This window comes from Peromyscus leucopus, chromosome 18 (genome assembly GCF_004664715.2).
Source record: "Peromyscus leucopus breed LL Stock chromosome 18, UCI_PerLeu_2.1, whole genome shotgun sequence".
Lineage (NCBI taxonomy): Eukaryota > Metazoa > Chordata > Mammalia > Rodentia > Cricetidae > Peromyscus > Peromyscus leucopus.
Genome location: NC_051078.1, coordinates 24,719,380 through 24,736,889, shown reverse-complemented (window position 1 = coordinate 24,736,889; position 17,510 = coordinate 24,719,380). Strand labels below are relative to the sequence as shown.

The 17,510-nt window shown below is 36.4% G+C and overlaps 1 protein-coding gene across 2 annotated transcripts in view; it reads right to left on the bottom strand.

Annotated features, from left to right (window-relative positions):
- The window catches only part of Tmtc2 (transmembrane O-mannosyltransferase targeting cadherins 2), a 419,027-nt gene that overhangs the window by 170,919 nt on the left and 230,598 nt on the right, over positions 1–17,510 (bottom strand). For both annotated transcript variants that reach the window (XM_028883517.2, XM_037196785.1), the window contains exon 4: positions 15,820–15,934. In XM_028883517.2, the coding sequence (XP_028739350.1) occupies positions 15,820–15,934 (115 nt within the window). The remainder of the gene's footprint in view (positions 1–15,819; positions 15,935–17,510) is intronic.

Sequence of the window (17,510 nt, the reverse complement as noted above, 5' to 3'; positions counted from 1 at the left end):
TAATTAATCCTCTGAAATTCTAGAAAGGAGGAAACTCATGGGAATTATCAGATGGAAGAAAAAGAAGCTGAATTTCCTATATGGAAAAAGATTCAATGAGCTTCAAGTGAGCAACTCTGAGCTGAGGGTACCACTACAGACACACCTGTGCTTTCTGCTCCAGGGCATCCTGTGGCCACCAGATCATCTTTAGACAATATTGCATCTGATATCTAAACACAAGAATTCTCCTGACTTGTATTTTTTGCTCCCAATCAAATGCTCCATTTTATCCCCTTTCTTTAATGAAAGGAATGTGAAGATTTGGGGCAGGGGAAGGTTAAATGACATTTTTACAAAGACTTCTTTGTACAGAAAAGTACTAAAAGAGGAAATATATGTCAAAGAATTTTGCCCAGAGCATGTCCCTTTTACTTATTAGAAAGTATTTAACATGGTTGCTATGACAAACATAATTGGATATTATACTATTGTTACTGCACACGGTTATTGTACAGCATATAAACTGTGGACAAACTAAAAGATGGGTTTTGCTTGAAAATGTTAAATTCCTCTAGTATGGGTAAGGGGTAAATTGTTCTTCTATACTACTTACTTCTACTGCATAGCAAAGAATGTAAAAGGGACATGGAGGGGAAAATAAACAATCAAAGGCCACAGAACGAACAGGTGCAGGCACAGGATTCCATTACATGGTTCTCCAAAGTTGGAACTGGTGTCAAAATGTGTCGTCTCTGAAGTGTCAAGTAGGTTCCAAAAGAATACAGGTTAGCTTCCTCTTTGCTCCCTCTCTTTTGAAACAGACCTCTTTATTTATTCTAAATTGAATGTCATGTCGACGTTGACAGCTTAGTAAAGCATAGCTATGACCTCTATTTCATAAGGAAGATGTTTCCTTATAACCTGTCAAATAGGAAGCAGAAGACACCTAATCAAAAGTAATTGTTCAGACATGCCATGCAAAGCCTTTATCAAGTCATATTAAAGGAGAAAGGAACAAAACAGAAATATAGTCTTTGCCTTCAAAAAAACCTGGGCAGCCTCAAACAGAGCATTTCTTACAAAGGTATGTCTGCGGTGGAATTTGAATGATGAATCTAAATATCTTTATACTCTATCATAATAGCTTCTACTCAGGTAGTTTTGACACAAGATGCTACACAGTTATTATTTTAATTAATTCTCACAGGAAACACATAAAAGTGTCATCTCTACTTTGGAAGAGGAGCTTGAGGATCAGAATGGCTGGGGAACTTTAATTCATATAGCTGTGATTATTGTTGGATCTCTAATTCTCAGAAATGTACTGAATGCTAACATTTGCCCAATATTTTCTGTACTTGTCTTCTGATGTATTGAGGCTACATTTTCCTCTACATGTCAAAAAATAACAGCAGGTCTGAATAGCATGAACATACCTACATGGTTAACGTAGTAAAATAACAGTATTCAATAGAAACACAGAAAGCGAACTGGTACAGGGTGAATACATAGTGAGAAGTTTTCCATAGTACTTCTCCCCATCCTCATAAGCATGAGTAGAAGAGTTTTATGACTTTTTTAGTTGATATCTCTGTACAGAAAAGAAAATAATCTGTGCTTTCTATCTCTATTGAAAAGACACAAGACGAGATCAAAAAGTTATGTGGTTTTTAAGTTCAACTATTTCTTCTGTGGCCTACATTGTCTCGATATTAAGACGTTTCTCTTCTCAGCGTTGGTCTCATATACTTTATGTTTCTTAGTTACTGGTGTCCACTCTTTCTTTTTCCTTTTTTCCCCTCTCTTCTTTCCCTTCCTCCCTCCCTCCCTCCATCTCTCTCTCTTTTTCCTTCGTCCTCCACTCTCTCCCTCCCTCCCTTCCTCTCTCTCTCTCCCTCCCTCCCTCTCTTCCTCCCTTCCTTTTTCCTTCCCTCTCTCCCTTCCTTTCTACACATTCTTTGTGATTTGCTTCATGTGCAGGTAAACTACACTCTCCAATGACAACCTTTAACTGGTCTAAAATTGAAGCCAAACCAATACACCCAGAAAGGGAGTCTTCTTTTGTGTGTGTGTGTGGGGGGGGGCAGGAGTCATCCTTGCACACTAGATCAATTTCTTTTTATAGAAAAACTTGCGAGTGAATGGTGCCATGGCTTTACAAAGAACCAGCCAGGAAGTAATTGAAAACAGCATAAAATTAACATCCAACAAACTTTTCAACTTTTATTACTGTAGGGTTATATCAAGTTTCTAAGCATATTTTATTTAATCCTTCCAAAATAACACTAACATAATCCAATTTTCCAGATGAAGAAGACAGATTAAGCAATTTTCCCACGGCCGCTCATGGGAACCATTAGTGGAAGATCTGAACCTAAGTCCCTGTAATGCCCAGCCCTCCATCTGAGCTGCTCCACTAAGCTGCCTTCAAGGCACAAAGGTGGCAGAGGTTTTCGTTTTTATGAAAGGAAACTTTTCCTTCTTCTATGTCTCTCTTTCCCATGAAAACAAACCCGTTTCTTGTAAGCCTATATATAGTCAAATCTGCTACAAATGTTTTCCCTATCCTTTAAGATCATTTTGTAATGTAAAACAAAATTGAGAACTTATTTAAAGGCACTATGCATCAATGATTGAAGTCTACAAAGAGATTTGTAATGCTTTGCCGTTTATGGAGGCTACCCAACCTAGATGTCTACTTAGCATGGAAAAAGAGGCATTTGTCAGTTGCATGGACCTCATTGCCACATAGTAATCCAAGAGGACTGGTCTCCTCAGTAACTCTCCGTATAGTCAGATTATTGGGTTATTTATTCACTCATTAAAACTGTATTTTGAAACTGTCACGGCAGGCATTTAAGGAGCAGCGGAAGGTATAAATTACCTGAAGAGCAGTCACAAAGCAAGGTAACTGGTGTCATGATAAAGGATGGAATATATATGTATATATATATATGTATACATACATACACACATATACTTGAGACAATAAATCACAAAAGGCCCAAAGGAAGCAACTATCACAGGAATAGGTGTTATGTCATATGGACAATTCCTAGCCTAAGCTAGATGAGCTCCAAAACTGAACATCCAAGTCCAACTTTTTCTCTTGAATAGATTTTTCAACCTAAACCCAATTTATTCATAGAGATCTGTGGAAGTCATCTTCTAAGAACAGAAGGAAGACACCACTTCACACAGTATTTCTTCTCTTGTTTTCTTATGTGTCTATGTGGGCAGCATGCATGCAGGTATATGTTCACATGTATGTGAGCACAGATATGTGTGCAGAGTATATGCCTGTGTGTATTAGCACAGTATTCCTAAAATTGTTTTGAGTTGTTTAATTTGGGATACAGAGGGGAGGACAGTTTCTAAAATAATCTATAGCATATCTTCTATACATGAGTATTTGAGGAGAATAAATGTACCTCAAGCAACAATAGTATGTATACATATACCTCCAAGAAAAAATAATCATGTACTCACCGTGTGCTAAGCACTGCTCTAGACAATTTGTAAATACACCAAAATGATGCCTTTTGGAGTTCACATTTTTCTAGTTCAGAGTCTTGTCTGCATGTCTGTGTGTGTCCAAGTGTGTGCATGTGCATGTGTTTGTGTGCATGGGTGTATGTATGTGTGTGTTTTGTGTGTACATGTATCTGTGTGCATGTGTGTGTGTATGCGATATGCTGGAGATTGAATCTGATATCCTTCACATGTTAAGCATATATTGAATTGTTAGAATGCATCCCACATAGATTTTTCAACACTCTAGAAAATTAAATAGGAGTTTAAATTCCTTATTAACATACATATTTATAGTTACATAGTGTGATTTGTGTATTTCACAGCAATAAGTGCAATGCAACGAAAAGAATTAAAAGGGGAAATGAGTGTGAAAATCATAGAGGGGGTTGGTTTTGCTGTAAATAGAGTCACCCTCAGCTGGGAAGCCTTACTCAATAAGGGGAATCTATAAGCAGGTAATTGAAAGAAGCGATAGGAAATGTGATTCAGCCCCAGAAATAATGTGCTATTTTGCATAAATAAAATATGTAAGACATAAGTAGCAGATGACACAATATTCGTTTCAAATTCATTATCATCTACATATCCAGATGCCCTCAAACTTCAATTATACTTTAAGCAACTTTACTATCATGTAAGCAAAACCTTAGTTAGGCTCTATATAACAGAAAGAATAAATTAAGTGTCAGACAATATTACTCTAATTCCTGGTGTGTCTGGAAAATAATTCGTAAGCCACAGTAACTGGAAATCTGCAGCGGACTGATTGGAACTACGCAAATAACAAATTTACATCTGTTCATTTTTCTTCAAGAGCAGAGACTGAAAGACACTCTCTTTTCATAATGCAAAACCTCCTTCTGAGAACACCGAAATTAATTTAAATTCTGCCGTGCATCATCTGCACTCTCCACGTGAAGATAATTTTAGGAAGAACTGCAATAGGAAGGCTCCTGGTCCTTTAGGCAACTTCCAATCAGGTTTAAAGTTAAAAGGAACAAGAAGCAGTCATTCAGGGTGTGACTGTAAGCTGCAGTATAAACTCTCTAATGGGCCTTCTAATACACATTCTCAGTTTCATCTCCACAGCTCTGGAGGGAAATGATTACAAAATTAAAGTTCTTTTAATGATATTTCAGAAAAAAAAAAGCCCCTATACAATTTGTTCCAGCACGGACTCTAGGTTAATGCCTTTTCCCTGCTACAGAGTCAATATGAATAACCATTTCTCTACAGCACAACACAGCCCACGTGCTGCTGTGTTGCAAGACATCTGAAATAGGACCCACGTCACAGAAATAAGCACAAGCAGGACCCAGCCTCGCTCTTTCTCTTTCTAGGCTCATAGTTATTAAAAAAAAATTCCACTTTCGATGCTTGCTGGATCAAGAGCAAGGCTGACAGTTCAGCTGCAGTCCCAGACATGGGAGCTACCATGTGTCGTGGCCACAGATGTAAAACAAATGAGTGTGAAGTAAGTTGTTTGATTCAGTTCTGTCCAAAGGCCTGTGTGAAGCACCGAAGAAGCGCCAAAGACTTCACCCTGGACTAGCAATGAAAACAGAAATAATTTACATCGCCAGCTCCCACGGAGCTTTTAGTGTGCATGTTAAGTTCTTTGGTCTTTGTGCCCACATTATCTCAGAAGATTACATCATTCTCTGAGATTCCCCATGGCTTTCTATGTGCAAGATGGTCTTCTCTGAACACTTTATGTAGAAGAATCAGGACCCAGGTATTGACATCCCAAACTGTGGGTATTTTATTTTATTTCTTATTATTATTCTGGAACATAGGGTTATGCAACCTGTGTCAAGATGCTTAAATATTGAATTTACCTATGGTTCCACTAACTGTCATTTTAGTTAGCCTTTTATACATTATACAGATATATTCAGTTGAAAATCAGTTTTCGTTCACACAGGTCCTTATAACAGCTATAAAAATGAATTCCAGATGTTTATAGGATAGCCAGAAAACACCTAAAAGTACCCAGACAAAACTCATTTTTGCCCTTCTCCTATACTTTGCCTTGTCTTTCTACTATGATTCCCACTTTCATTTCTTTTTCTTTTCCTTCCAGGCTGAGTTAAGACATTGTCTGCCTTGTTACAACTCCACATGGGTATCATCTGAAATAGAAGTAACTTTGAGCCAGGCATAGTTGGTGAGTTCTTGGAATCCTAGCACTCAAAAGGTAAAGGAGAGAATCAGGAGTTCAAAGCCAACCTTCAATGCTACCATTCCCAGTGTAGCATTATATCATATATATGTATGTGTACAAATGGTCACATCTGTGTGGGTCCTTGTACCTATATATGTATGGAGGTTGGTGTCAGGAATCTAACTCATTTACTCTCCTATCTTATTCTTTAAGGTGGGGTTTCTATCAATCAAGAATTCACCAATATAACTAGTTCCCCTTTTTGATTGCTTCAGGGATTCCCCCACCTCAGCCTTCCATGGTTGGAATTATCAAAGAGCTGCCATATCCACCCTGCATCTATGAGAGTTCTCTGGACTGAATTCTGATCCATGTAATTGTCTGGCAAGGGAACCATCTCCTTAGCACCAACATATAATTTTAAATTCAGACTTCAAGCTACTTGAAGACAGAAACTATACTTTCCTTGTGAGTTAATTTTTATTTTCTAACTCAATGGCTCTTACTCTGAAAACACTCAGGATTTGTTGGGTGAATTTGCAGATATGATCGTAGTGAGGAGTAAAAGACACAACTTCAGGTTCAGCCACTCTTTCTCAAAACCATGTGAAAACCGTCGATATTTGCAATAGGCGTTACAAGAATTGGGGATTTTTAAGTATTAGGAAAAGAGCTTTCACCTCAACAGCTAAACCATAAAGTCAACTCAGGATAAATCACAGGAATCAGACGTGTAAACTAACTGTAGAAAAAGATGGAGCTGAAACGCACAGGTGTGAACAGCAACTCTGCTGACCACCTTAAGGCCCAAACAGAATACAAGTTCTCAAGTTTACATGGAAAAGAAGACAGTGAGGTTGTAAAAGCGGATTATAGGGGGAAGTACCCCAAGTGTAATCCCCGTTCTTTCTGGAAAGGGATTTTACTGGGCTAGTTCTCCTTCAGCTAAGACTTTACCATCCAGAGCTCCTTAGCCTGATGACACCATAAGTTAAACTTCAGTTTTCAGCATGGTAACATAATAGATATTTTATCAAAAGCTGAGTAATTCCCATGCAAACTGCTTATACTTTGGTCCTCTACACAACCTTGACTACATAATGAGGAAAACACCATAAAAATACAGGTACTTACTTTATCTGCCTTTTATCTTTTTTTCGTATATAACTCCACTGAGGACTGATGCTTAAGGCAACTTCATACCAAGCACCTAGACACATCCAGCTTCCTTCCTCAAAGCCCCACAAAAACTAACAGAATACTGCTGAACTCTCCAAAATGTACTTTCACATTATATACAATTTATAATTTTAACCCATGATTACTTGATTTAGAAAGCCATGAAAATTGAAATAGAAAAATTTTCATAGTGTGTGTGTGTGTGTGTGTGTGTGTGTGTGTTTTCTTTTAATTGACTTGAATGCTTTTTAAGGCCATCTTTTACACGTAATCAACTATGACTTCTTTGCCACTGGACAAACATCTGGGTCATTATATTAATTATCTTGTCTCAATCCATATCTGGCATTTTGACAAGATAGACTTACCTAAATATTTGAATACTGTTAACCTTTATCAAAACTCAAGAATGGATGACTGAGTGGTAAAACACACTTTAGAGCATTTCTGGGTAATGCAATCATTAACCATGGCCAACCTGCCCTACTTTTAAAACCACTTATTTAAATGTCAAAACTTTCCAAAATAAATGCTAGAAATAGGCTTTTACTAAATCTATTTCCCTGTGAGAACAGTTAGAATTTCAATAACTGTACAAATTAGAACAGAAACTATCTAAGGGATAAAACTACACAATATATCTAACTACATGTATATATGCTTACCAAAACTCTAGATCTACACAAGTGAAAGAGGAAAAGATACTATAAATGCAGTACTAGGTTCTTTGGTGTGTTACTGAATAGCTTCTATTACTATTTCAGTGTTGCACAAGATTACATTTGTGTACTAACTGTGTGAGGAAAATTATCAAGTAAAACAAAATGGAAGATCTATGGTTACATGCTGGCGCTTGCTCTTACCACATATCAAGGGCCAGCTGAGCTGTTCATCCACAGCATTTGCTAACTGGATCACAGTGAAATAACAAGAGAATCCCCCTCCCATTCTCTTTATGTAAAACACACAAAGCAATTCCGGGAACGCCAGTCTGTAATCAGGAATTCTCTACCATTGGATGCCGAGTCTCCTGCTCAGGCATGCCCTTCCTCTATCACTGTGCTCTCCCATTCCAATGCATGTGGCAGGAAGTTCTGCTTTGACCTATAGATATTTGGTCACTGTTTATGTTTCTTCTTGTATCCATCAATTGGCAGTTCTCAGGTGCCAACATTTATTTCCATACTTACACAAAGGTATCTCACCAACTGTGTTCTACCATCTCTTGTCTCCTAAACTCACAAAGGTTCTCAAAATTTAACCCTGAATATACAAACATACCTCTAATGTGCTTGTTATTATTGGATCTGTAACGTTAACTTGACATTTCACTGTAGTATTCTGAAGATATTAGTCCCCAGTTTGTGAAGACTCTGAAATTTTTAGGAGGTAGAACCTCATTGCAGGGAAATTGTCACTGGAGGAGGGCTTTTACTGTTTATGGTCTCACCTCACTTTATGCTCACTTTATGCTTGGGCTTGCACTTGAAGAGGTGACTGAGATATGAGTTCTCAGCTTCTGGTTCCAGCTACCATGCCTGCTACTTATCTGTCTGGAACCTTAGGCCACAATAAACCTTCCTTCTGTGTGTTGCCTTCATCATGGTATTTTATCCAAGCGACAGAAAAGTAACTAACGTCACATCCCTTTTCCTTCTTTGCTGCCTCCACTAAAATGACTTCCTTCTAAGGCAGTTTTGGACATCATGAAAAACATAAACCCTGAAACCTATGTAAGTATTTTAGTTTCTAAAAAGAATCTATTGCCTGCTGACCACTATTCTTCTGATTACAAATCATTGCTCCAATGGAATTGAATCTCCTAATAGTGAGATGTGTGGCAAAAATTTTGCACATAGCCCTAAAAGGGTCTGTTGAGTGCTAATATGCATTACCCAGGATGTGAACATATGTGGAAATAAGATCATTACAGAAGTAATCAGTTAACTCTTGCTTGCGTATGATGGGCATTTTTATAAGAGAATGGTCATGTGAGAATATAGTTGAACACCAAAGATTCCCAGCCAACCACAGAAAGGGTCAAGAAACCTGTCCACTTAGGCCTTATGCTCCTCACCTTAGCTGAGTATGAACTTATGAGACAATAAACCTCTATATTTTTAATCCATTCAGTTTAAGCACTTTTGTCATAATAGCCATATATAACAAAAGAATGCATGAACCAACACTAATATAAATATCCAAGGAAATGAATACAGTTCCTCAGTGGACATCTGATTCAAGAGGCACTTTTGTTAGTTTTGCTTTTTCAAACGGGGTCCCCTGTAGCAGACTTATGTCAAATTTGCTGTCTTGTAGAAGAGGATACTGAACTCCTAACCCTCCCACTTGTACCTCCCGAGAGCTGTGATTAAAGTAGTACATGACCACACTTAGTAGGAAGGTTATTTATAAGACAGAATCATCTAGTGGCTGATCAGAACACGTATTTCAGAGAATGTGGTCATGAATACCCATTATTAGTCATAGAGGGTTTTTTTTTTCCAATCTCAGAGTTTCCATGACTTATTTAAGTAAACAGCAAGTATAGTTAGAAATCCTATGGGAGATTATAATAATAAAGCCAGAGCCACAACACCAAGATGCTCAATACCTAGAGGTCTGAGGCCACTATGCTTTTCACTAAATACAGATTTGACAGACATGCTTTATTATATGTTACAGCATTAATCCATTCTTAATTTGTTTAGAAGTCTTACTTTGAGGTAGTTGCTGATCAAATGCTCTTTTGACACATCTAGAGATCACTTTTTTTTTCATCCTGACTTTTTAAATTAAGACTGTAGTAACTGAACTGCAATATTAAACATCTCATCATTAATCCTGGACAAAATCCCACCTGCCTGCAGTGCTTTAATCTTTAATATGTTGCTACATCAACTATATTAATTCCAAGGCATGCAGGTATTTGTATTCATAAGTATGACTTGCCTATTGTGGTTTCAGATTTATTCTTTCTTGTTTGGGTCTTATTTTGATTTCAGGGTGGAGTTGGCATAACACCCTGTCATATGTATGTATTTAATTTTGCCAGGTTTTGCTTTCAGTATAATCTAGCTTCCTAAAAATAAGAAAGACATGTATTTAGTGAAGAAATTCCATCTTCATTAAGGATCTGAAAGGGGCCACTTGCAAAGGGCCTTGACTTGGTTCTTTCCTAGGAAAAGATTTAATATGTTTCTTGAATTTTCCCAAGGTGTTTGACTGAGATTGCTTTTTATTCTTTGGCCAAAACAGAAGAGCTGCATTTTCCCAAGAAAGTATAGATATAACTTTTATGTGTTTACTATTGTGTTATTTTAAGTATTCACATATCTGTTCATAATACCTTTCTCCTTCTTGGGATTGCACATGAGATTCCCTATTCTGTCCAAAATCATTCTTGCCAGAAGTTCCAGATCTTTTCATATTCCTGCCCATTGCTTCTCCAAATTCTAGTTCACTGATGCTGGGGATGTCTTTCTATATGCTGTGAAAGTATTGTTATGATTGCTTGATAAATAAAAAGGTAATTGGCCAGTAGCCAGGCAAGAAGTATAGTATAGGCGGGATAAGCAGAGAAGAGAAATCTGGGAAGTGGAAGGCTGAGTCAGGAGACACTGCCAGACACCGCTGCCATGAGAAGTAAGATGTAAGGATATCAGTAAGCCACAAGCCACGTGGCAAGGTATAGATTTATAGAAATGGGTTAGTTTAAGTTGCAAGATCTAGCTAGCAAGAAGCCAGGGACACAGCCATAAAGTTTATAAGTATTATAAGTCTCTGTGTGTTCACTTGGGTCTGAGTGGCTACGAGCCCTGGCGGGACTGGAGAAATCTCCAGCAACACAGTGATGTTTTCTTTTTACTTCCCTTGAATCTAAAAGTTGTTTTTTTCTCCTTTACAAGCTTCACAGATTGGATACTTGGATTCTAACAATACAGAACAAAGGCAAAATCTCATTTATTTTCAAACATAATCTCTCCATTAGAAAAGATAATCAAAAATTGATTATACTATCTTAAATTTATTATCTGCCTTCTGAAACTGAAAGAATAATGAAAAAATTCAATGTTCCACTGAATCACCTGTTTAAAAGAAAAGTCTGCCTGAGACAAATCTATATCAACAATGAAAAGACATCAACTATTTTTTTAAGCAAAAAAAGATTATATTTCAGAAACAAGTTATATTTCAGTTAAAAGGTTGAAAGACAACTATGTGTTTATGAAATATGTTGATGTAAATCACTGAACAATAGCTCAAGGGTTTTGTTTCAGAAAATATGTTATACTCTAAAAGAAGGCCAACACAGAAACACAGACCTGCTAAAACTAGTTGAAAATAATTTCTTGTGTGAAACATGCAACTTTAGCAATTTGCAAATATGAATAAACAATTAACTATAAGCTATGCTATATTCTATTGCTGTCTATTAAGAATAGGATGAAACTGCCTTAAACTTCACACTGCACGGCTCTCGTCTGTAATCATGGACTGACGTCATATCAGATGCCCTAATGAATAGACATGTAAATGCTTTCTGAAGCATCTATTTAAAACAAATCTTGGCACAGATATGCAATCCCCCTACCAATTCAACCATGTTGTTATGCCAGAAGGTCAGTAATGTCAGTGACTGTGAGAAAAGTAACTTGCTGTACTCCATTAGATTTAATTTAAACATAGCAATGGCATTGAGTCAGAAGAGTGTTATGTTCAAATGACAGTTCATTATGTGTGTGACCTTAGTTGTCTCTAAGTCTCCTCTTCCTCATTCTTTTATTCCATTCAGAGGCCAACTGGGATGCCATATAAAAGACCTAGAAAAGAATGTTATATAGCCACTTCTGCCACTGTGTAGAGGGGTCCTGGAAATTTTCAAACATCATTACATAAGCAGAGGATATAACCTGTGTGTACAGCTCTCTGAGGTGATCTGATATCATTACTGAGCCCTTTCCAGCAAAAAAAAAAAATCTCAAAATTTTGCAATCTCTTAAGGCAATATTCCCTCAACTTCAGATAAAACTCCACATCACTCAGGCTATTCTTGCTTAATATTTTCTAAATCACTTTTTCCATTTTATTCTTGCATAAGTCAAGATTCAGATGTATGACTTAAAATCATTGGTTAGTAGTTTTAAATATAAGTATGAAAATAAAATTTCAGGAATTCATGACAAGATTAATTCTGACCACATGAATTATATTGTATCTGGCAGGGGGTTATCATCTTAGCAATTGCTACTTAAAATTTTAATGTAGTTATGAATATTTACAGAGATTATATTATTAATAAAAAGTTCAACTGCCATGAAATATTTCTGATAATTTACAATACAAGTAGAAAAAAGAGACAATGAAACTTGGGATTCCCAAAAGCCTCTAAAGCTCATTAAGAAACACAGGTATTTCATTCCAATGTATAAATGTTTATCAATTTCGATTGTTCAACACAAAACATCTCCCCCACCCTTGTTATGGGTGGCTGAATCTAGGATGTCATACATAGTGGTAAAGTCGTTAGCACTGAGCATCACATTTCCTGGCAGAATTACAAAGCATCCTTGAGAAGACTCCTGACCGATGATAGGAAATGTATTCAGTGTGTTTCTAGGGCCAACAAGGAATGTCTTTAGGTTGGCTTTTCTAGAAAGACTGAGAGAATCAGGTTTTGTTTTTGGGTTCTGTTGTTGTTGTTATTGTTATTGTTTTGTTTTTTCCTGTTAAGAGCTGATTTAGAACAAGAAGCAACCCCTGGACACCAGAGAAAAGTATGCAATGAAATTGAGATTATGCAAATCAGAAAAAAATATGAAATTTCCTTTTGATAGTTTCATAGTTTCTAGACTAGTTTTCTAGGAAAATGTTTTCTTACTAATATAAACAAAGAGGAAGAGGTTTGCTACTATGTGCTACTAAAACCATAGACCATGTTTATTCATATCATAGGTTATGAAATTATTTTGGTACATTTGATTTATACTTGATTTTAAATCACAGAACTAACCATTCTGAAAAACAGTAATTATTGAAATCCAGTCAACAATGTAAGTTATATAGTCCATTATTTCATAGACAGTGGTGACAGGTTTTAGTGAAATGTATGCTTCTTCATTTACTCTGATAGTTAATTACCATTTTCAAAATATACTGCAATTTTGTGTTGCACGTATAAATTATTTCAGTTATTTGAATTAGGAGGAAAATCAAAGAAAAACTAATTCTTCAAGGAAGACAATTCAGTGAAGCTTTGTGAGCTCTACTCTAGCACTTGCTCTGTTATACAAGCACCCACATTTTACTTATAAGATGAATGCTTTAATTACATGTACAGTGGTATGCTGGCTAGTTTTATGTTTACTTGACAAATGTTAGAGTCGTCTAAGAGAGTACACCAACTGAGAAAATGCCTTCGCAAGATTGAGCTGTGGGCAAGCCTGTAGAGCATTTTCTGAATTAGTGATTGATGGTGCACGGCCCAGGCCACTGTGGATGTGGTCATCCTTGGGCAGGTGGTCCTTGGTTCTATAACAAAGTAGGATGGACAAGCCATAAGAGGCAGGTCAGTAAGTAGCACTCCTCCATGGCCTCTGTATCAGCTCCTGCCTCCAGGTTCCTGCCCTGTTTTTAGTTCCTGTCCTGGCTTCCTTCAATTATGGACTATGATTTGGAAATGTAAGCCAAACAAACCCTTTCCTTTCCAATTAGCCTTTTGGTCATGGTGTTTCATCTCAGCAATAGAAACTCTAACTGAGATAGGTAGGATTGTATAATGGAGTATTTTTATGTTATCATCAAAGTATAAGCTGGGATAAAAACTCTTTAAACTACTGCCCAACAGGTACTACCAATGAGTAACTGACTTATTAACCAGTTGCCTTTGTGAATAAAGGAACAGTATAGTGGAAGAATACTTGCCTAGCACATACCAGATTATAGGAATGATACTTGGCACTGAGGAGAAAGAATTAACCAGAGACTATTGATATGACTAATAGAGAAAATACGTTCAATTCAGAAGCAGAAATTGGCCAGCTTACTTACTTCTTTGCCTATACATCAAAAACACTCTATTTCACATTATAAGGCAAAAGGTCCTTTGAAAAATATAACTATATCCATCTTTTTATCTATACTAATGTATACATACAAAGAGATAGAATATGTACACAAATGTTAAAATTGATAAGGCTTTTTTTTCCATGAAGTAAAACTATTATATCAGCAATAAAGTCATAAAATAATTTAAATGAAGTCATGACACACTATAAGAGGACCTAAGTATATTCATTCAATATTTCATTAAAAAATAATATGATTTTTCAATTACTTCAAGGAAGAAGAACAAGATGTACCCAGGAAAGCATGAATCATGAGTGAGAGAGGTGGGATTATACAAAGGTTTTACTCTATGGGAAGAAATTCTAGGTAATAAGGGGGAAAAAAATCACACCTGATACAAATCCACACAAAATCCTCCTGACACTCTCATATCAGAGGCAAGAGATTTGTATTCCAATGCTAAAGTCTAGGAGGGTGAGGTCAATGTAAACATCAGAACACAACATTCTACAGAACTTCTGTGTTTTACTTTGTATGCCTACCTTCCTTTCTATTTATTTTTATCTTTAATGACATCTTATATCAATACTTCAGAGTAAGCCACTAAAAAGATTTAGATGACAAGAATATCCACACATACAAAAATTCAAGCTTGGAGTTTTTGATACCTTATTGTGCGATATTAATGAAAGACAGGAAGTGGATGTCAAATTTGGAATAAGAGTGGCCACTTTCTTATAAGGAACTGGTCTTCAATGAATCCATAGCAACTCTGAAAAAACTTTCATAGGTGTTACACCATCCTACCCATTTTGCTTAGAATTTCATCCACAAAAGTATATGGCTTCACAAGTCATTCAGAGAAAACTTTCAAGGGTGAATACAGACAAAAAGATGGATGAGAACTAAGAGGTGGGGAGGAGAGAGCATGACATGAGATTGACAGACTTTCCTAGCAAGACTGAGAGAAGCTGGGATGTTACATGCAGAAAGCTCCAAGAGCCATCTTCTGCATGCCTCAGAGTCCCACTGAGAACAGAGAAATGCCAGAACAACACTGCATCAAATTCTCAAACATCGCCAAGCACTTGGCTCTAACTCTCCCTGTATCTGAGCAACCCCAGGAGTTCCCAGGTACAGGAGTCAATCAACTAGACCCTCTCTTGTCTTTAAGCTAGAGTTCTATTACATAGAAAAATGCCCCAAATGTCACCGACAAAGGAAAGGATTCAAGTTTAGTTTTCATTTATCAACTCAAACTCACAATACCTCTGGGAACCTTCCATTTAAATGGCAAAGTCGATACAGCCCTGGAGATTTTTTCCAAACTCAATCCCGATGGATATTTCAAATGACACTATTACACAAACTTTGGTATAATCCAGTCTCTTTGAAGAAGAGACTAGATGATAAAGAAGAAACTCTATCTAGCATCTAGAATCTTCTGCTATCTCCCTGGTTGAACATATAGTCTACATATACTTTGAAACAATCAAGGTTTTAATGAAGGAAAAATAAATCAGTTAATATTCAATGTGTCATTTACATCTCTTACCTTAAAGATTTATTTTTGAAATTTTATATTTATCCATCTAAGTTTGAGTGGAACATATATTTTGAAGTGAAAAAAACTCACTTATATCAACTGTTTGTTATAGGCCATAGTCTGTCAAAAAATTCAATCAGATATCTATAAATAAATATTGTATGTAGCCTCAAACAGGGAAATCATAAATACCATTCACCTGCTGATCTCATAGGCCAAATTGAAAATAAAAAGTTATTTCAGAAAAATAGATATCAACATCCCCATTCCCATTACTTAACCCAATGGTCTCTCTCATAGCAGGTTTCAAACAGGAACCTAACCAGAGAAAGCAAGGCATACTCACAGATTATACAGCATGTCAGCCATGTTGCTGCGGTAGTATAAAGCATTTCTATAGGCGCTTTCAGCTTCAGAAATTTTACTCTGACTCTTCAGAACATTTCCAAGGTTACCCCATGCTGGCAAAAAGAAAAAGAAGCATTCAGGCTGGGTGTCAATGCAATTATATATGACATAATATCCATCCATCAGGAAGTACCACAGGGGGCAAAAATCCTTCATAAAACATTTTATGGGAAAAATTTTATTTCCTTTATACTCTAACGTTTCATCAAGCTAGGAGATTAAATACATTTGAAGTCTAAAATAATTAAAGCAATCATTATGGCTCAAAGCTGATACACACATACAGTTCATCGCAACGCCAAGAACAACGTTATCTTAAGATCACCTACAAACTCCATGTTCTTTCAAGTTTCCGTAGGGGTCTTCGTCGTCTGAAATTATTGTATACATACGGGACTGGAAGCAGTAAGAAATTATCTTAAAATAAACCAAGATTTCATCCAACTATGAAAGAACTGATAAATGCTGTAGAACACTTGAAGATGAAAAGCCCAAGAAAAGTAAACAAGATCAAAGCCACAAAGAGACTTAATATGCGTCAGAACATATAAGGAGAATATTATGCTTCTGACCATAAGTAAGTACACAATATCTGTTAAAGAATGTGGGGTATTAATTCTAAAAGGAGATGTTTTGTTAAGTAGGAAGTTGGAGATGAGAAAGCTTATACTCACTGAGCTCTATCTCTTTGAGTTATTACGGACTATACTGAAAGAATCAAAAGTGCCTAACATATCCGTTTTTATGCATTAAAAACATGAAGAATCTTTCACTGTCCAATCCCCCTGTATTTTTCTGAACACTCCTCAGTTAACCTTAGCTAGTAAATATAATGTGCCTTGTGTCCTTTCATTATCTAGAAAGAGAACGGATCTGTCATATTGCAAATGCTTCCATGGCAAAAAGAAGACATTGAACTCATAATTATCTCCCAACAAATAGTACCACATGTCTTGTTTCATGTTTGACATGTGCCATCTCATAAACTCTCACACCACAGACCTACGCGTGAAACTGACATGTATTCTGTGGATGAGGCCGCACTAAAGAATGTGCCAGGTTAATTCTGAAACAGAAATCCCCATCCAAAACTGATTAACCTAAGCCTGTCCTACCGTCTAATTAACATTCTCATACTAGGTTCATCTTCAGTTACAAAGCAACATTCATATACCGTGAACTGCTCCATGGCATCATGAGATCAGAGGACATTTTAGCATTCAATTTTTAAAAGAAGAAACATTAGGAATATTATCAACTAAACTAATAATTTGAAAGTGGGAACTATGAGCAGAAAAACAGCAAGTCAAAATCAAATTTAATAGACAATAACACTGCTTTTTTTTTTTAACCTAGTGTCCTTCATCCTCAGATTAATACAGTATGGCCCTGCAGAAATTTCTAAGACTCAGTCTTGATTTCAAGCCACTTCATCTCTCCAAAGTTCTGCTTCAATCAAGGATTAGTAAACTAGAGCACACTGAATTTACTCTTGAAAATGCATACAAATATTCCATTGTAAATTAATATTAATAATACAGTGAAAAAGCAACAAAGCCACATCCCCAAATAAAGATGCTAGAGAAAACTGCAGGTAGGTCATAATAGATGTGAATATCTTAAGATATA